The sequence below is a fragment of the Leptonychotes weddellii genome, chromosome 8 (genome assembly GCF_054177405.1).
Source record: "Leptonychotes weddellii isolate Sample4059 chromosome 8, ASM5417740v2, whole genome shotgun sequence".
NCBI lineage: Eukaryota > Metazoa > Chordata > Mammalia > Carnivora > Phocidae > Leptonychotes > Leptonychotes weddellii.
The window spans coordinates 86,790,465-86,811,815 of record NC_138376.1 but is presented as its reverse complement, the minus strand read 5'-3'; the positions used below and the strand labels follow the sequence as shown (position 1 = coordinate 86,811,815).

The 21,351-nt window shown below is 37.7% G+C and overlaps 1 protein-coding gene across 4 annotated transcripts in view; it reads left to right on the top strand.

Moving 5' to 3' along the window:
• The first annotated feature begins 648 nt into the window (after window positions 1-648).
• Window positions 649-21,351, top strand: part of HDAC2 (histone deacetylase 2) — a 30,004-nt gene continuing 9,301 nt past the window's right edge. Inside the window, exons 1-8 of one of the 4 annotated variants that reach the window (XM_006743458.3) lie at window positions 649-943; window positions 10,798-10,910; window positions 11,989-12,106; window positions 14,818-14,892; window positions 15,503-15,641; window positions 17,668-17,809; window positions 20,951-21,043; window positions 21,123-21,231. In XM_006743458.3, the coding sequence (XP_006743521.1) occupies window positions 892-943; window positions 10,798-10,910; window positions 11,989-12,106; window positions 14,818-14,892; window positions 15,503-15,641; window positions 17,668-17,809; window positions 20,951-21,043; window positions 21,123-21,231 (841 nt within the window). In that variant the 5' untranslated portion in view covers window positions 649-891. Of the gene's footprint in view, window positions 944-1,148; window positions 1,168-1,521; window positions 1,757-1,778; window positions 2,024-10,797; window positions 10,911-11,988; window positions 12,107-14,817; window positions 14,893-15,502; window positions 15,642-17,667; window positions 17,810-20,950; window positions 21,044-21,122; window positions 21,232-21,351 lie in introns of those variants that run through there. The other 3 variants (XM_081828840.1, XM_081828838.1, XM_081828837.1) reach the window with 3 other exon arrangements.

Sequence of the window (21,351 nt, the reverse complement as noted above, 5' to 3'; positions counted from 1 at the left end):
TCCCAACGCAAATACGTTCTACAAATACTCATTGAAACCCAGGCAGTGGACTCTACAATTTATTGTCTGTAATAGGTCCCCTTAACAGGTCAGAACCTCGGGGCAATTATCAGCAAAAAAATGAAAGAACAAACGAACAAACTAGAAACCTGCAGCGACCCAGCCCAGGAACCCTGAGCTGCAGCGTGGCGTGTTCGAGGAGGCCGGAAGGGGTGCAAGAGTGGTCTCTCCCCGCCCGGTTCGCAGCACGTGGTCCGCTCGGGCGGGAGCTTCGCGACAGTGGGGGAGGGGAGCGGCGTGGGACGACGCGGAGGGGGTCTAGGCGGCCAAGGCTACGGTTGGGAAGATGCGACTGCGCAGACTCCGGATAGGCGCAACCACTGTGCGAAGATCGAAAGGGGGGAGCGTTCACCCGGCTCCGCACTCCTTTCATCTGCTTGCGGAGCGATAGCCTGACTTTTTTTTTTTGTTTCACGACTGCATTTGGCGTCGCCGTCTGCAAGTTGGTCATCAGCAGAGGCCTCTTATTTCAAGACTGAAGAGACCTCTTTTTCTAGTTGGACCCCTTTCTCCCCCGTGAAGGCCACAGTGGACACGTCCCACCTCCCCTCGGCCTCCGGAGGTGGTTTGGCTGCCCCCTCCCCCCTCCCCAGTGTCGCGAGTTGGCGCCGCTGCCACCCCCCGCTCCGCGCTCTCGGCCCCTCGGCCGGGCGGTACCGAGTCCTCCCGGCGTCCCTTCATCTCCTCCCTCCGGCCAGCCGTTCCTTGCGGGACTGCCACCCCCATCTTCGCCCCAGTCCTTTTCTCTCCCCGCCGAGCCGCGGCGGCACCAGCAGCAGCTTCAGCAGGAGGAGGAGCCGGAGCCCGGAGGCGGCGGTGGCCGGAGAGCCCATGGCGTACAGTCAAGGAGGCGGCAAGAAGAAAGTCTGCTACTATTACGATGGTGAGAGGCCCGGCTGGCAGGAGGGTGGGTGGGCAGGGCTGGGGAGCCAGGCCCTGAGCCGCGCCGGGTTCCGCAGCCGCCGACGCGAGCGGGCGCGGGTGCTGAGAGGTGGGAAGGAGGAGGGACCGACGTCTGGGCGCATCTTAACCCATTCCCGACCCGACGCCGTCAGGGAGAGCCCCTCCGCGGCGAGCGGCCCCCGCGGGCTCTGCAGCGGGAGCCAGGTGGACACCCCCTTTTCTCTTCTGTCGCTCTCTCTCCGGCAGTAGGGTCCGCCGTCCCGAAGGCAGCCGCCTGTGGGACGGTGCCGGCCTACCCCGTCTAAGTGGAGGCGGCCAAAGGGATGGCTTCCCCTCTCTCTTCTCCTGCTCGCCACTTGCGGGGGCGGAGGTGTGGGGGTGCTCTGCTCCGGCCCCGACCCCTCCCCCCAGGCCAAAATATCTACCCCGGCCCGGACTTCACACAAAGCCCCGCGCCCGCTGGAGCCCCGCCCTCAGCCCCCGTCTCTCCCCGCCCTTCTCCCCGTCACCGCTCGCTCCCGCCCCTCCCTTCCTCTCTGTCTCGAGCTGGCCCGCTGCGTCTGCTCCTTTCTCCGCCTCCAAGCTTCAGCCCGGACCCCTCGACCGGGTCGGGGCTGGCAAGAAGTTACCAAGGGTGGGGACCCACGTCCTCCTTGGGACACACTGACTCTGCCGTTTCGCCTTGGGCTCCATCCCTCTCCTTTGTTCGCTGGGTTCTTTGAGCGCCACTTTCTCAGGATTCAAATGAAAAGGCTTCACTTCCTCGATAAAAATTGGGGTTTTCGAGTTTGAGGTAGTCTTCGCGGGAAATGTGACGGTGTTAGGGAAACGTGGAGCTGTACTGCTTGTGTTGTAGATCAGACTCGATGGGTTCTGGCTTGTCTCTGTGAGAGGCGGTTACCACCCACTTCTTTGTTGCTCTTTGTTCGATCAGGAAATACACCCTGCTTGGGAGGTTTAGGAGAGCATTTGCATCTTGCTTGCGAAAGCTGTTTCTAGGTGTTGGGAGTTTTGGTGTAGGAAAACTTGGAGGAGTAATGCAGAAGTACTAAATAATCAGGTAAGCTTGAGCTTGCGGTGAAGTAAATTATGAAAGTCAGATAATTTTAGGGGTTCTCTGATTTGAAATTTGAGCAGTAACATTAAATCTCTTGAATCCTGTTTCCTGTGGAAATGGAGTAGTAACCTGTTTTGCAGATTTCACAAAGACATTCATTTGGTAAATATTTCTACTGGGTTACTCTCCAGAAAAGGATTTCGAAAATTTTACAAAAAAGCTAGGCTCAATGACCTGCAAGTCCTTGATCTGTCTAAAGCAATACAAATCTTGGAAGTTGTGTCCTGTATATGGTGTATTATGTGTATATTACAAAATCTTAAGGTGGTGGACCTAAGAGGTCTAGGTCAGAATAAATCTGATTTTAATTTGAAAATGACCATACCATATTACTTCATTTAGCAAAGATGAATCTTTTAATGCCTGAGTATATAAAATGACCACCTGTGTCATTTGTGGAAAAACTTAAAATCATAAAGAAGAAATCTAAATTGTTTGCTATTTGATGGCTAGTACTAAATAGTTAACAGCTGTATTTTAAAAACATTTTTTGAGAGCACTACATATATGTGTAATACAAATCGAAATTACGGCATCCTGGAGGAGTAAAGATAGTACATTTATGGATTATATTTGTTAAAATCATTCTTTAAGTTTTCATGCATATTTTGAGACAGTGGTAAAACCCAAGCCCTGCATTCCCTGATCAAATTGGAAAATAAATAACTGTGTGTGTGAGTTAATTTTTAAAATGATATTGTACCTAAAGTTTAGAGATTTGTTCTTGTCAGGAGTTGGGGTAGAAGGTTTAAAAAGTTGGGGAAACTGGTGCTAAGGCTCTTCCTGCAGCTCTTAGTTGCTACTGACAGTGAAAGGCTCTGAAGAAGTAAACTGCTTGTAACTTCTTGTCACCAGACTTGAATTGTAGAGCTGGGAGGTACACTTAAGTAGCAGTTTTATGAACAGCTGTTTCTGGGCCCTTAAGAGCCTTTGCTGAGGGAGTGGGATGCTCAGGGCAGGATGCAGACTTGATAGGTAGAGTGGAAATATTCAAGTCCCATGATTGTTGCTTAATACTTTACTATAGACCATTTAGCTGCTTTACTTAAGGCCAACACCAGTGTATAACTGAATATTTGGAAATCTCTTCATTAGGTTATATGCCTTTCGTCTAGGGCTCATGCCTCATTTTCAGAATGGAATTTTTATTTGCTTTCATTTGGAAATATTCTTTGGGTTTGGGGGGCTAATAAAATTGTTTTGTAGAAATTATTAAATGGGTTAGGTATCATTATGCTAATTATTAGTATGTGATAGTATATATACTAAACTTTCAACAATTCCAAAAGCTTACTTTTTCATTATTTAAAAAACCCTATTTTGTCAGCTTAAAAGGGTAGTGGTGTTTTTTTCTTTTTTGGGGAGGAAAGAAGATGCAAGTAAAGCAGCTTCTGCACCAAAGAATTGGGAGATTTGAAGGTATACAATATGGATTGGATTAGAATTAAAAATCTGCTACCCTAAATTATCTTGTTTTAACTTGATAAAGAAAGTAGAAGAAAGATGAATACAGGAATGAAGTAGTGGATTCTATAAGATTAGGAAACCTACCTTTAGGCTTAGTGGGACCATTAGGCATACTCTTGACAACAGAGAGTATCTAGCAAATGAAAGGAATTTCTAAAGACATGTATTTTTCTCTGTATGCTTTACAGTGTTCAGTATTATACCCTTTAGATGACTGGAATGCTGGTTCCAGCTAAACCTTCAGGCATTGATGGATGAGGTATCCTTAAATCTTTGAGAAAAGTAAGAGTTCACTTTTCTTATTGTAGATACTGACCCATAGTCCAAAGTTTTCAAAAACTTAATTCTAAATCTTGGTCATCTTGTATGTATTGCGTGATTATCGGTACTCTGTAAAATGATATACTTAGTGGCTGAGATCCCTTCTGACTTTAAAATGATGTGGTTTCTGTACTTAAATGTAATTAGCAAACCAACTGTGTTAGTCCGGTATTACAATACTCAAAATTGTAATACTTTACCTAGGGGGCGCCTGGGTGGAGCAGTCATTTAAGTGTCAGACTCTTGGTTTCAGCCCAAGTCATGATCTCAGGGTCTTGAGATGGAGCCCTACATTGGGCTTCGTGCTTATCAGAGTCTGCTGGAGATGCTCTCTCCCTCTGCCCCTTACCTTGCCTCTGCGTGCGCACGCTCTCTCTCTTGTGTAAATAAATAAATAAAATATTTATTTAAAAAATAATTTATGATACTTTATCTAGAAATATTAAGTGTACTTTGTTTTGAATTAAGCTTTAGGCCAATCACATTTGGTGCCGGTTTTACAATGTATACAATATAATAGGGTTGTGTGTAAACATAATTTACATAATTGTATAGATACTGCTCTATGCTCTATTTTTTCCTCTTTTGATAGGGTGCATCAAAATGTTGGAGACAAGTGGTTCAGCAAAAAGCACTTAACACTATACAAAGATAGAATATAAAAGTTACCAAGATCATGCCTCCCAGTATACTCATAGTTTAGGAGATTATAAGGATTTATTTGGCAGCCAACTAATTGACAGATTTTCTTAGACCTTTATTTGCAACAGCGGTGCTAAAGTCTTTTTGGTAGATAGCCTGTAATAAATTGCATGGGTTCTTAGCTGTAATATAAATATTATCCATAAAATAGGTATCATTTCATCCAAAATAGGTAATCAGCAAATCAAAGTGCTGAATGAATTACAGCAGCAGTTCATAAATATCAGTAGTCTTTTTTTTTTTTTTAATTTTATTTATTTGAGAGAGAGAGCCAGCGAGTGGTGCGGAAGGAGCAGAGGGAGAGGGACATGACCTGAGCCAAAATCAAGAGTTGACCCTTAACCAACTGAGTCACCGAGGTGCCACCATAAATACTAATAGTCTTAATTGCACATCATTGTTTAAACATAGTAGGGTGTAATGCTCAAATAAAACAGCTTTTCTTATACTCTTCCCCAGCTATTCTTTAGTATTCATTTCCTTCAGATTTCACCTAATCAGACTTTTTTCCTATTACCTTAATCCTCCTTACTGCTTTTCTCCTTATCACTTGTACTATTATCCTATTTCTAGCACCTAAATTTTGTCCTCCTAACTAGAATATAAGCTTCGTGAGGACAGAATCTGTTTTGCTTATGTCTATATCTCTACCATCTAAATAAAAATTAAAGGTTTTTTTAATTATTGGTGATAAATGATTAGTACCTTATTTTTATGGATAGAGCACTTTCATATAACATTCTCTGCTGCTTACAACCACTCTGAGTTATGGACAGGTAGGATCAGTGGCATTTTGTCTGTTTTACAGATGAAAATAGATTAGTATCCCTGTTTGATACACTCCTTATCCTTTACCACACTGACTTGTTTTAAGGTCCAAGAAGAGGTCAGTACCTTGCACCTAACACGATTTTTCTTCCTTCTTTTGGTGACACAAGAGTGGAACTCTTTGCATTGATACCAAAAAAAAAGAGTATTAAGTAATTCTTTCTTTTTCCTAACAAAAATATGTAAATTATTCAGTTGACATACTTAAGGAAATGGTTGGAACTGGTAATCTCTTAGGGAATGATGATAGCATTGAAACAGATCAGATTTAGAAGTTAAAAGTATAAAGGGGCGCCTGGGTGGCTCAGAGCTGGTTGTCTGACTTCAAGTATCTGCCTTGCGGCTCAGGTCATGGGTCCTGGGATCAAGCCCCACATCGGGCTTCCTGCTCAGCGGAGAGCCTGCTTCTCCCTCTCCCCTACCCCCCGCTCATGCTTTCTCGCTCTCTCAAATAAATAAAATCTTTAAAAAAAAGGTTAAAGTATAAGGATGTTTGTACTGGTTAATAAGTCTTATTCCTCTCTAATAACAGTTGGTTTATACTTGTTCATGAAATCAACTTTGGGTTTAGAAATATCAAATGGGCTTAAAGTCCCTACTGTGTGCCAGGTAGACAAAAGATTATATTTAAGTCCTAAGAACGAAATAAACTGTATGCTAGATCGTAAGAGTGGGGACGTTTGTAGCGTACTCAAGACAAGGAAGGCCTGAAGAAAGAGAATGGGGCAGCCTTAAAAGAGTTTTCTTGTAGGGGCGCCTTGGTGGTTCAGTTGGTTAAGCTGCTGTCTTCGGCTCAGGCCATGAGCCCGGGGTCCTGGGATCGAGCCCCACGTCGGGCTTCCTGCTCAGCGAGAGCCTGCTTCTCCCTCTCCCTCTGCCTGCCTCTCTGCCTACTTGTGCTCTCTCTCTGTCTCTTTGTCAAATAAATAAATAAAATCTTAAAAAAAAAAAGTTTTCCTGTAAGATACTGCAAGCTGCAAAGGCCACGTAGTTAGGATTTGGCACACTAAACAAAACGGAAGACATGGGGGAATAATGGGATGCCAGGCTAGGTAGTAAAGGGCCAGACCACAAAAACTTTGTAGTAAGAGATTTGAACTTGGTTCAGGGAGTAGAAAACCACTGAAGCATTTTTAAATAGAACTCAGGTGAAGAAAGGATGGTGAAGAGTGATGAATGAATACTGAAAGCAAGAATTGAATGCATGTTGGTCCACGTAAAATATATTGGTTGTGGCTGACAGAAATGGACACATTTAAGAGAGGTTTTGGGAGTACAACAAATAGAACTTATTGATGGATTAGAAATGGAGCTGGAGCTGGTTGATGGTGGTACAGAATGAAGGATGGACAACTCCTAATTTTCTAGATCCAACAGTTAGGTGACTTATTGCTGAGAGAAGAGGATTTTTAGGGCATCACTCTTGTTCACTGACTTATCCAAGCACCTAGAATAGTGCATAGCGCACGGTAGGCTCTTAATTTGTTAAATGAATGAATGAACATGAGAAACTCCTGATACTTAAAGGTTGGTGCAGAGTGGCTATCGGGTGGGAATACAGTCCATGACAGTGGTATTATGGAAGCCAGTGGCCAGAGTGTTTAAGCTAGTAGTGGACTAAGTCAGTAGTGTGTGGAAGCTGAAAATAATACTATGGCTTTTTCTTGCTTCCTTTGGTTTTTCTCTTTGTTTTTCTGGATAATTTTTATAACGTGCTTATCTTTAGGGGTAAAGGTACATTTTACAATCTTAAAATTCAAAGTTATCTGAAAATGGGAAGAAAAATCTGTAACTCATTTGGAATCAAAAGCTTAATCTGAATTAATATTTATAATCTTTATTCTGCTTACTGTGAATATTCACACATTTTTGCTGCAAAAAATATTGTTTGATTATAGAATGCTGTGCAGACCCCAGGGTATCACATAATATATAGCAGATGTAACATACTACATTTATAAAACCTGAAAAAAAAAAAATCTGAAATACATCCAGTCCCAAGTACTTTGGGTAAGAGAGTGTAGACCTTAGTAGCCATTTCATTCTGATAGCTTCTTTTGAAGAGTGAGCAATTTCTAAAATTTTGCAGATAACTAATTCTTTATGGTAATTTCTTCACATTGACAAAGTTTGTTGTATTCAAGGAACCACCTTGCACTAATTTTTCTGGATGTTTGCTTCATTGGTAATGCATTTTTGTGTATTTTGATAAAAATCAAGATAACATTTAAAATGCCTGAGTTATGTTACTAACCATTTAAATCATGAATGGAATTCGTAGGTTCTTAAACTAAGAAAAGACATTTTATGTTTAATAAAAAGTGGATGGCTACAAAGCAACCTTGTAGAGAATTTTGAGATATGGGATTAAGCCAGAAAATGTTGGGCGATGTTTCTTTTATAACCCAAGGGGGTTATTTTGGAGGAATTCTTAGTAAACGAAATGGCACTTATCTTTGGCTTAGCTCCCCTTGTGTCATTTAGGAAGTGCACATATTTTTGATGGGACCCCTAAATTGTAGCAGAGAAACTTGTTGAAAGCTGTATGTATTCATACAAAATTTGAGGACCCAATTGGTTTAAAAAAGAAAAGTGTTACTTTCATGAATTGGATAGGTGGTTTCTTATATTCATTTTCTGATCCTAAGCCTTTGTTAAAATATTTGTATTACATATATCCTTTTCTTTCCAGGCTTTCCCCTACCATTTCTTTCTAGCGACTGAAAATGCCATTGCTTTCCTAGTAGCTACTGCTTAATATTATCTGCGTTGCTCTGCATGTGTTTGAATCTAGCTCCTCTAGGGCATGCTAGTTGGGTTACTTTGGCAGTGTTACCCGATTCTGCTGCATCTCACCTTTCTTTACTATAGGAACAGTAGTAATAGTACCTACATCATAGGGTTAATTGAGAAGATTAACAGATAATACATGTGAAGTGCTTAGAATAGTACCTCCTAGTGAACACTCAATAAATGTTAATTACTATACATTATATGTTAAAAAAAAGATAGTAGGAAGGGAGAAATGAAGGGGGGAGGAAATCGGTGGGGGAGATGAACCATGAGAGACTATGGACTCTGAGAAACAAACTGAGGGTTCTGGGGGGGAGGTGAGGGGATGGGTTAGCCTGGTGATGGGTATTAAAAGAGGGCATGTACTGAATGGAGCGCTAGGTGTTATACGCAAACAATGAATCATGGAACACTACATCAAAAACTAATGGTGTAATGTATGGTGATTAACATAACATAATAAAAAAGAAAAAGACCTATCTGAGAGATACATGGGAATCGCTGATAAGTATTTGTACATCCAGCAAAATATATGTAAATTTATTGCAAATGCACATTAATTTATTTCCTCAGGGAAAAAATGTTAATTACTGCTATCGTCATTTCTTTTTAAAAACAGGCTTGCTGAGAAATTGCAACTGTAGTCTCCCTTCTGTAGATTATTGACATATTTCCTATTATATTATTTGTGACTTTCCACTGGATTCTCAGTAAGTCTATAACTAGAATATTTGATCTTAAAATGTGATGGATGTTAGAGACATTTCATGTTAGTAAATCTTACACAGAAGCATTTGCAAGTTCTGTGAGGAGTAGTTTCTTTATTCCAACTCTCGTGATTTCTTCTGGTAGTGATAATAACTTAGAAATACCTCCCTTGCATTAACTTGGGTACACGATGCCTTGTAATTCTAGTGGGCTTTCCATACCTTAAAGAATTTGAGACCAGGGGCACCTGGGTGACTCAGTCGTTAAGCCTCTGCCTTGGGCTCAGGTCATGATCCCAGGGCCCTGAGATCGGGCCCGCATCGGGCTCCCTGCTCCGCGGGAAGCCTGCTTCTCCCTCTCCCACTCCCCCTGCTTGTGTTCCCTCTCTTGCTGTGCCTCTCTGTCAAATAAATAAATAAAATCTTAAAAAAAAAAAAAAGAATTTGAGACCAGGCTGCTTTCAAGGAGCTCTGTGTAGTGCCAGCCATGTAGAGATGGGCTTTACAGCCGATCCTTATAAAGGTAGTTTATTTCACGCATTGCCTCTGAATTGTGATAAATGTAGGGGAATGTTGCACATCCCCATAGCTCTGCTTAGCTACTTGTCTGTATTGTCTTATTTGTTTGTTGGCTCTTGTTTTAAGAAAGGTGGCTTTCCCTTAAAATGACTGTGTATATATTAATTGTTTTCAGAAGAGAGTTTGTGTTGGAAATGAAGAATTAAGTAAATTAGTGGTATACCAACAAAGTCAAGCAGTAGTGGTATTTAGAAATAGGGAGGTTATAAAATAGGCCTGTTATGAAGTAGGAATGTTCATCCTAGACAATTATCAAATATATGAAAGAGAAACACAAGTTTTTGAGTTTTCAGTTTCTATTAAACAAAGTGTGTATTTAGGCAGGATTTTGAAAGATTTTTTTTGATCCTGAAGGTGGGGAGATGGAATTCTTTATCCCTCACTTTTATATAAACCTGTGTTGAAAAGATTAACTTCAAGCCGTTAAAGTCAGCTTGACTGTCCTAATAAAATTTTGGAATTACTTATTTAAAGACTAGAATTAATACTAAAAGTAATTTCTAATTTAATACAGGCTGTTGCAAAAAGTGCTTGTTACATTTAAAAAACAGTATATTTCTAGGGGTTTCCTTAATTTTACTTTATTATAAAAACAATAGGTCTTTACCTGAAAGTATTGATTTCATTGAAATTCGGTAGATGAAAATTTGGTTTAAGACACTGGTAATATAAGATGTCATAGAAAGGCTGGCAGTTACAACTTCTAATCATGAAGAATGAGACAAATATCCTTACTATCTTAAAAAATGTCATGAGTATGTCTTACCAGAGCAAAACTCTATTTAGGATCTAAGTTTCATTCACCAAAAATTTTCTCTTATAGACTGTGATGGATGTGTAGAACGTTTTAACCCCCATAATTCCAACTATAAAGAATTTCTGGGATGCCAGTAAATATTCAAGAAGCAATATTTGCTGTAAAATTTTTAAATAATAACAGTGAAACTCAGAATTTAGGCATCTGAATTTGCCTGTAAATATGAAAAATAATTATCAATTTAAGTAAGTAAAACTACTTTTGTGAGTATGGAGTATTTTATTAGGGCTAATCCAAAACTTTGGTAAACTGAAAATCAGAAAAGCTTGCTTGCTTTAATCTGTAAATAAACATCATATATATTAATGGTGTTATCACACGTAAACGTGTGCACAGTATCTTGGTTTTCTAATACAGTTTGAAAGTTGAAAAATCTAAAATCATTATTTAAGGTTTTAAATCTTGTTTAGGTGGTAAGTGCCTTCTAATGATGAACATACATAAATTTAGATTGTGAAGACTTTCTTGTCTATATTGTTCAGTTTGTCTTTTTTCTATTTTAGGTGATATTGGAAATTATTATTATGGACAGGGTCATCCCATGAAACCTCATAGGATCCGCATGACCCATAACTTGCTGCTAAATTATGGCTTATATAGAAAAATGGAAATATATGTGAGTATACGTTTTGATAAATATTCAGCAGTGATATTTTTTTTTCCTTAATCTGCTTTGAAATGATTATTCCCTTTGAAGTGCATTTAGCAGATGAAAAGGCCTGGAAGAAAACAGAAAATCCTCTTTTTGTTTTATTCTTCAGAGAAATAGAGTGTGGGAGTTATGACCTCTCTTGTCCCTCTTCCTCAACCATTTCTTAAGTTTCTCGTACCCTATCTTTTCACATTCTGGAGAACAACTCAGGTAGCATACTAAATATCTTTGTTACAGTAGTGGTTGACCTGGCTGTGCTGCTGAAGGGTTGACCTGGGACTATTATAAAAGAACTATGTAGAAAATTCTACAAATATTTATTGGCATATGGAACAATCTGTCAGTGGGCATGCACACAGTACAGCTAACATTTAGGATACAACCGCCTTAAATGTTTTTGCACTGATGGAAGTATATATAAACAAATGCAAGACACAACAATTCTTGCCTGTTTGAGGAGAAAAGAAAGACTTGAAGCAGTTAGCAATATTGGGTGTCTGTGGGTTACTTTCTTTCAAATATAAACATTTACAGAAGAGGAGTTGGATAGGTCTTCCTGGAAGCCTTTTGGGAGAAGTGTGTGAATGAAATTGAGCTCTTGGGAACAAGGCAAAGGATAGGCAAAGGAAAGGAAGAGAGATCATGAACAAAGACTTATAATTGAGAATGAGTCTCATTCTCACTGGTTATAGAACAGAAGGTTTATGATGGAAAATGAGAGAAAGTAGAGTTTCTGAACACAGATTCAACTTTATAAGCGTTGACCCATTTCCACTAAAATAAAAGGAGTAATTAATATAATTATATATAGTTGGGGTCATACCTGTCTAATGCTTTTAAAGGAGTAGGAATTAGCTTTGGAATTGATTACTGTTTTCTGAAACACACATGTATAAATTTGGATTAGCTTTGGAATTTATTTTGTTCTGGCAGACCTAGTTCTTTTGAGAGGACAATTAGGGGAAATTGTATACCTTGTGTTTGATGACTCTGATATAACCAGTTGTAGTTACACAATTCTGACATTTGTTTTTCTTCACAGAGGCCCCATAAAGCCACTGCTGAAGAAATGACAAAATACCACAGTGATGAGTACATCAAATTTCTACGTTCAATAAGACCAGATAACATGTCTGAGTATAGTAAGCAGATGCAAAGATGTACGTTTCTATGTTAAAAGTATATATTAGTATTGATAAGTATAAACGAGTATTCTTAGAAGCTTATCATTAGAGTTACCCAAATCTAGGTATACTACCTGATCTAAAATACTTTTTTAAAGTAATTATTGGTTTGAAAAGTCAATGTAAAAATACTAATAAAGCTACTTTATTTATTTTTAAAAATTTTTTTAAGATTTTATTTATTTATTTGATGGAGAAGAGAGAGAGCACAAGCAGGGGAAGCAGCAGGCAGAGGGAGAAGGAGAAGGAGACTCCCCGCTGAGCAGGAAGCCTGATGCAGGGCTTGATCTCAGGGTCCTAGGATCATGACCTGAGCTGAAGGCAGACACTTAACCAACTGAGCCACCCAGGCGACTCGGAAAGCTATTTTAAATTAAAATAAATAAATAAATAAAAACGGGCTCCTGGGTGGCTCAGTTGGTAAAGCGTCTGACTCTTGATTTCAGCTTAAGTCCTGATCTCAGGGTCTTGAGATCAAGCCCTGAGTTAGGCTCTGGACTCAGCACAGAGTCAACTTGAGATTTTCTCTCTCCCTCTCCATCCCCCGTCTCAAATAAATAAAGAAATAAAATCTTTAAAAAACAAAATCTAGGGGTGCCTGGGTGGCTCAGTTGTTAAGCGTCTGCCTTCGGCTTGGGTCATGGTCCCAGGGTCCTGGGATCTAGCTAGCTCCGCGTCAGGCTACCTGCTCGGCGGGAAGCCTGCTTCTCCCTCTCCCATTCTCCCTGCTTCTGTTCCCTCTCTTGCTGTGTCTCTCTGTTAAATAAATAAAATCTTTAAAAAAAAAACTACCTGAAGCCTGTTGGTCTGCCAGACTGCCAAAGAGCTGTTTGGATGTTCCTCTATTCTTTGTTTTGGTCCCTTGTTAACTTTGGGATAATGGATATTGGTGGGGAGACCTTACTCCCCTGCTTTTTTTTTTTTTTAAAGAAAAGTAATTATACCTGGTTGGCCTTAGCCTGGTATATATATTTCTTATCTTCTATTTGTGTGCTTTAGTTAATGTGGATTGTAATATATAATCTGTTTCTTTCCTTTGTTAGTGAAGCTTTTGATTTTCTTCTATAGTTTTCTTTTTTATATAGATAAAAAGTATTTTATTGTTAGCAATTGGTTGGCTTGAAAAAGGAATGCAAAATGTCATCATAAAATGCTTGGAACAGTTTTTTTTTTAAAGCTTGATACTGAAGTTCATTCTCATCAGTGTTTCTGTTCTGTAGACTTCTGTAGTCTTCAGTGATGATTTTTTAAAAAAGAACAATTTCAGTAATACTAAATTAGTGTAGTTGCTAGACATCTTACACATTTATAGAATTTTGTATACATTTCTACTATAGATTATTTCATTTACTCAATAAAATGCTATAATGTAAATAGAATGTATTACTTATCCCTGTTTTTTTGATGGAGATTCAGCCTTGGATTAAAAGTTATGGGTAGATAGGGCAAGTGAATTAACAGGATTGATTTAATACAGAATACTGAATTATATTAAGATTATGATTATATCTGAGCGGTAAGAAACTAAAATCCATTCATTATAGTGCTAATAAATTATGGGTATACAAAGCTATGTAAAATAATTACCCCTGTTTTTTTAAGAGGTAATATTTGGGGGGTGGGAAGAGGCTGAGAATGGATCATGTACATAATACGTCCCTTTTATCCTGTCAGTACTAAGGAACTAAATACATTGCGATGTGTCATGTATCTGTATGTGTCGTTTCCTTGTGCTTTATATACCCCTTCCTTGTATGTCTTGGCTGTTAAGAACCTAGTTAATTCCTACCATCCTTTAAGATTGGGTAGGCAACTAGCTGCTTTATCTTTTTAGTGCTCAGTAAAATACATTTCAAAGTTAATGGATGTTCTGTGCATTTAAGAAGTTTTAGAGAAAGGGCGCCTGGGTGGCTCAGATGGTTAAGCATCTGCCTTCGGCTCAGGTCATGATCCCGGCGTCCTGGGATCGAGTCCCGCATCGGGCTCCCTGCTCCTTGGGAGCCTGCTTCTCCCTCTGCCTCTCTCTCTGTCTCTCATGAATAAATAAATAAAATCTTTGAAAAAAAAAAAAAAGTTTTAGAGAAAGTAAATCATAAAGGAATTAAAGTTGCTTACATTTTTTAGAATCCTGATTAATTTATTGTATGTTTAAGGAGAAATGCCTCAAATTTAAGTGCATGTTTTAATTAAATCAAATGCCTTTTATATTTTGATGGCTATTTTTTTAGTAATAGAGCAGAGATTATTCTATAAATAATCCTGGTAAGATTTGGGGGTGGTGTTTCGTATAGAACATTTTAATTACCTTGGATAAAATGATAAATTATATTTTTAAATAGCAAAGTTTAGATTTCTTCTGTGATGTGTGTTCTATGATTGCATCAAATAAAAAAGTATTTGTAAGAAATCGTTTTGATGGGCGCCTGGGTGGCTCAGTTGGTTAAGCGACTGCCTTCGGCTCAGGTCATGATCCTGGAGTCCCAGGATCGAGTCCCGCATCGGGCTCCCTGCTTGGCAGAGAGCCTGCTTCTCCCTCTGACCCTCCCCCCTCTCATGTGCTCTCTGTCTCTCTCATTCTCTCTGTCTCAAATAAATAAATAAAATCTTTAAAAAAAAAAAATCGTTTTTGAAAGAAAACCTTCCATTAATTCGTAGAATGGATTCTAACTGAAATCCATCTTTCACAGTTAATGTTGGAGAGGATTGTCCAGTGTTTGATGGACTCTTTGAGTTTTGTCAGCTTTCGACTGGTGGCTCAGTTGGTAAGTGTGCTGATTCAGATTTAAAAATTGATTTAAACCTGGTGTGTAACTTTTGGGTTATTTGTTTAAAGCAAAAGTTTTTAGTGGTAGTGGATTTTGATAACAAAAAGTAGTCTGTATGTTTATAGTAGTACAATTGTCTTTAAAAATTCACATGTTTGGGGCACCTGACTGGCTCAGTTGGTAGAGCATGTGACTCGATCTAGGAATCATGAGGTCAGGTCCCACATTGGGCATAGAGCTTACTTTTAAAAAAATAATAAAAGTAGTAACCTTCTTTCTTTAAAAATAAATAAACCCCATGCTTTATGAGCATAATGACTTGGACTTTTTGTTTCTTACTTCTGTTGTATTTTCACTTAGAGATTTCTCTCCTCTCTTCTAGTTACCACTTTCCATAAATACTCTTATTTAATCAGATCACATCTATAGGATAATATTTATCCAAGGAAAAACTGTTGTCAGTGTCCCAGACAATGATCCTTATCTTTTTGTAATTTTAAACTCTTTTACTTCTACATGGCATACTCTTTCCTATAGGGCTTTTGTCTAGTTGTATTAATTTTTTTATTTTAAACACTTTGGAAGACTACCCTGTCTTGTCTTTTAGCTGGGGCTGTGAAGTTAAACCGACAACAAACTGATATGGCTGTTAACTGGGCTGGAGGATTACATCATGCTAAGAAATCAGAAGCATCAGGATTCTGTTACGTTAATGATATTGTACTTGCCATCCTTGAATTACTAAAGTAAGTTAGTTTATGTTGATATTTTTCTTATGAAAAAGTTTTAATTAAAACAATATAAATCTATAACCTTTAAAAAAATATCAAAGAAACAGTAGGTTAAAAGTAGTTCAGTGGTGAGTCTTCTATGGATTTATTACAAATGGTTGTAGAAATACAGGACATTTTCCCATTCCTTGGATTAATAAGAATGAGAAGTGCATATACATGTTTAAAACTCCCATTAAATACTTTTTTTAAAAAGACTAGGAGTAGTTTGGAGATTTAGATTTGAGTTACAGTTTCAACTAATGAGAGATGACAGGGTCCTGGAAGTTTATGTTCTAACATTTTGTAAGTTTTAACTTTTGAAGGCAAAATTTGAAACCTTGTGTTAAAGGAAATTGGTTCATTGAATGAGTCTAGCCAATTGCCTAGTTTCCACATGGAATGGCCTTTGTTCTCTACTAATGGGTATAATTATGTCTAAATTACTAAAGGAGTTAGTTTTAAGGTTCCTTGACTGCATTTTGAGAGAGATCTATAGAGGGACTTAGGAATTGAAATTTACCAAGTTTTTTGTTTTTTTTTTTAACCATTATCAGTTGTAACATGTCTTAGCAGATTCCACTTCAGAATGTAGTGACTTAGTTTTTTCTCGGTATCAGAAATGTTCTTGCCTGTAGTTATTCTATGCATACTGTTTATAGAGGCTTATTTTTCCATCATTTAAAATTTGGTTTTGACTCCTCAGATAAACAGCTAAAATGTTTCAGTTAACTCAGTGAGAGCCAAGGAAAACCACTTGAAATTATTTGCCTTGGTTTTTAATTCACTGTTGATTTTGGTTCTTGTATTTTCATCTCTGAGAAGTGGTTCTTGCCCACATGCTTATAGCCTTAAACACGTTTTAATTTGTCTAGACATAGTTCTTTAAGTGGTGTGATCAATCATGGTTTAATTAATTGACTCTTGATAAGCCACTTATGAAACACTCAGAAACTTACTTGGCTAACAGCTTTTTTATTATTTTTGTGAAGAAAGTCTACTATGATGAGACATTCTGCTTTTTTTTTTTTTTTTCCCCCGTAACTGCTGAATGGTGCTTTCCTGTGAGTTGAGAATATTCTAATGAGTTCTTAGTTTGATAATGTCAGTTTATATTATTTTCTTTTAACATAGTGGTGGTATCTTTACATAATAAACATAGAAAGCTCTGCCATTTAATTTAATAACAAAATAATCCTCAGTTCACCATGCCATAAAAGTGTGACATTCAAAGTTCATTTCCTTTTCTCTTGCTTTGACATGGTAATAAGATGTCACAGTATGGTGATATACGTGGCTCTTAAAACGCATTCAAGCTATAACTGCATCACAGCAATTTGTAGCGCTCCAGGCAGCACGAGAAGCGATGAGAGTACCAGCTGTGGTTTCTGTCACAACTACTCTACTTTGCAGCTGAAAGCACAAAACAAGCCATAGATACTTTATAAACAAGCATGGCTATGTTTCGGTAACTATTTATGGACGTTGAAATTTGCATTTCCCTTGTCACATGTGAAATACGCTTGTTTTAATTTTACTTTTCAGTGATTTAAAAATGTAAAAACTATTCTTACCTCAAGGCTTCACAAAAAGACTGTTGCTCAGATTTGGGCTATGCACCATAAATTGCCAACCACTTTTATAATACTGAAAATTTACTAGAGAGATGTTTTAAAGTAATCCTGTAAGTACTGTATAATCTTCAGTTGTTAATATATAGAAACATGTAGTATGTTTTTAAAACATGTAGAACTGGACAGATTTCACGGGGAGAGTAAATACATTTTCTTACCTAGTTTGGGGCTAAAGGGAGGACTTAAAGATCTAAGGCTCAAACCTGTAACTTTAGATATTTGAATGATCTCTTAGGCTGGAAATAAAGTAAGAAAGGGGATTAAACATTCTGAAATGCAAGAGCTCAAAAATAGGTTTTCTGAACCCATGGTGGTTCTTCCCATCTTTTAAAACCTTTTAAAAAGTTAACTGATGGCTTCGTTTTCAGGTATCATCAGAGAGTCCTATATATTGATATTGATATCCATCATGGTGATGGTGTTGAAGAAGCTTTTTATACGACAGATCGTGTAATGACTGTATCATTCCATAAATATGGGGAATACTTTCCTGGAACAGGAGACTTGAGGGTAAGACTGAACTTCAGTCTGAATAAGAATTATGATATAAATATTAGGAGACCTGAGGAAGCTAATAATCTATCTAAACTAATACTGTTCTTGAGTTACTCATTTGAAACTTGTATGCAGAATTGAGTCATTTTACATGCTATAAAACATTTGCTAGAGTTCACTTTTGTTGACTATAAGCAAAAATTTAGTGATAACTGAGAGGACTTTTTTTTTTGCTCAGCCATTTTCTTTGGTTGAGTAATTATTTTTGAACATCCCTGAAGCACAAAGAAATTTTCTAGATGTTTATTTGCATCTTCAAAACCTACTTGATAGTAGCCAACATTGCTGTTGATTGTAAAGATTGGTGGAAGAAAATAAATCTTTTAGGTTCTTGTACTTGCCCTCCTTTTATAATCAGTCTTGATTTAATAGGCCTAATTTTAATCTCTTCTTCCTTAGGCTTCTGAAATTTGTAGTCTATATCATTTGGAGAGAGAAAGAATACCATAGCTTATCCTGCCTGCCTGTTACATTAAGTGCATTTATTTCTTTTATATTTCTGTTATCTTCTTCCATTTAGTGCTTTTTTATTGTATGAATGTGAAAATCACTGGTCAAATCTTGTTTGTACAAAGTTCCTGAAGTTTTTTTGCTTCGCTTGTTTTTCTTGAACCAGACTATGTACATGTTGAAATTTATTCAAAAATTTAAATAGCCTTTTTTAATTCAGCCTGGATTATATGGGAAATTTCTCTTATCATGGCATTCAGTATTCTAAGTTACTTTATTAAGGTTATTTTTCATATCTGTGGTATGTAGTTAGAGCTACTTAGCCACCAGAAGTTTGAAGAGTGGCCTTATTTTTCAAGTATGTGTGGTTTTTTTATTTGACCACAAGATGGTGCTCTTTCAGTAAGAGTTGTGATGTGAAATCTTTCTTTACTTATAAATGGACAGAAGGTCAATTGTTTAATTTATTTGAGTTTAAATTATGTGGCTTTTAAAGTTGCAAATGTATATTTTCAGTTCCATGCCTGTTAGCTCCTTCAGTGCCTTTTCCCCTTGGTCTTAACTTACATACAGTATTTCTTAGAGTATGACCCTCAAACTAGCAGTATCAGCAGCTCCCGGGAACATACTGTCAGGCCTCTGAAACTGGTTCTGCACACTAACGTTCGAGAACCACTGCTCTAGACCGGTAGAATTCCTTGGTCTACAGCCATTGTACTCAGTGAAAATTCAGCAAAGCCTTCCCAGTTTTAAGCTTAAAGAAAGTCTCTTTTCAATATAATCGTAGTTAATCTCAGAAATGGTGAAACTGGCCTCTGTGTTCATTTCTGACAGTATTCTTATGATTGAAGTTGTTAGAAAGTATTGGAGAATGGGTGTTTTTTAAAGGTTTTAGAGTGACTTTCAATTTCTCTTTTACTCACTAAACATTTTACACTTACTATATGAAATGTCATCATAATATTTTCCCTTTGGTTATTATAAAAGTGTCCCCCAAATTTTGTAAGGAAATCAAAATCAGTCATACATGGAATTATATTTAGAATTTCATAAAACTTATGTGTATCTTTGATGTTAATTTAATAGACATTCCCTTTCTACCTACCAATTTATTCTAAATTAGAAAAGAAAGCTACTTTGAACTTAGGTCATTGTTAAAACTGCTTGCATTTATTAGATCAGGAGTCTAAGTAGAGGAAAAAAGGGTATGCTAAAGGAGCAGTTGAGGAATAAGATACGGGAGGGATAAAGCTTGGTGCAACAAGGGCAGCAGCTGAGGTGCCAGCTTTCGGCTAGAGTGAGATGTGCTGACCAGCTTTCTGTGTTCTGAACTCTTAATGTCAGAGTATATTCCAGCAGTTTAGTTTTTAGTGCAGAATTTTAAGGATTCACCATGCTTTAGTTTATCCACATCTGAATGGTTTGTATTTAGTTATATATAAACATTTAGATTTCCTCAAGAAAAATTGTTGGGGGGAGATAGGTAATTCCACTTACTTTTTTTTCCTTGGAAGTTGGGTCATGATAACTCTAATATTGAAAAATAAGCTATGCTTTTTTAAAATGAATCAGAGATAAAGGAAGACTTGTACAAAAGCATTAGTAATCCTAAAGATTCATGTATATTGAGACATAACTTAAAAGACATAAGAATTAGGCTCTTGGGTGGTTCAGTCGTTAAGCGTCAGCCTTCGGCTCAGGTCGTGGTCCCAGGGTCCTGGGATCGAGCCCCACATCGGGCTCCCTGCTCAGTGGGAAGCCTGCTTCTCCCTCTCCCACTCACCCTGCTTGTGTTCCCTCTCTCCTCGTCTCTATCTCTGTCAAATAAATAAAATATTAAAAAAAAAAAAAAAGACATAAGAATCAGTTACTGCCAATTCTTTGGTGTTGCAGGTAAAGAACTATTTTGTAGCAATTTTTGTGCTATACCATTTCTTCTAGGAATTAGATGTGTGTGTGCACTCCAGTACATTTACACACATGCATCTGCACATGCATAATATATATACAAATAATATATGTAGTGTGTGTGTGTATGTGTGTGTATTTTATAAGTGTGTATATATTGCTGAACCCAGCTCTCAGTTTCTCTTGCTTCTTTGGGAAGTACTAATACCCAGAGTGGAATTTATTCAACAAATAGAAACAAAATTTATTTCAAGCCTAATTAAAGAGTAGATTTTGGTGCTGTAGTCTGCAGTTGTCAAAACTTGAGGAAAGTAGGAGCTTTTCTTTCATCATAAATAAACTTATACCAGAATGTGAGCCACAAGAGCAATTCTGCATTATGGAGACAATTGTCCTGCACAATTCTTTGGCTTAGAGTATTTATTTTCTGTAGTTTTACATATTCTGTTCATGATTAATTTCTTGGCCTAATGTAATATTGCCTTTAATTGTTAAGTTTCTTTTCTCCCCAAAATAACCATTACACATTAATTGGAATTGGTTCTGTTCAGCTTAATAAAACAATCCATTAATATTGGAATTTACACCTATTCTGTATTACTTCCTTTCTTCACCTAAAAGATGAATTCAGAATTGGATATTGTTACCTAGTTTTTTAATCTTGTAAAAAAATATTTAATAAACATGTCAAGCATTTTTACTATGAAACATTTTCTAAGAACTGTTTGTGTGTTTTAGGATATTGGTGCAGGAAAAGGCAAATACTATGCCGTCAATTTTCCAATGAGAGATGGTATAGATGATGAGTCCTATGGGCAGATATTTAAGCCTGTAAGTATTAGTATTTTCAAAATCAAAATGGAATTTTAAAATAATTTTACAGATATTAACATTTGTTATCTTGCAACAGATTATCTCAAAGGTGATGGAGATGTATCAACCTAGTGCTGTGGTGCTACAGTGTGGAGCCGACTCGCTGTCGGGTGATCGGCTTGGTTGCTTCAATCTGACGGTCAAAGGTAAGCAGTTTAATGGGTGATAGTCCCAGGAACATGTTGTTTTTTTTGCTTTCTGACAACTTCCCGTAAAAATTATCATTATAATTTTTTGCCTACTGTATTAACACATGTTTTGTATTT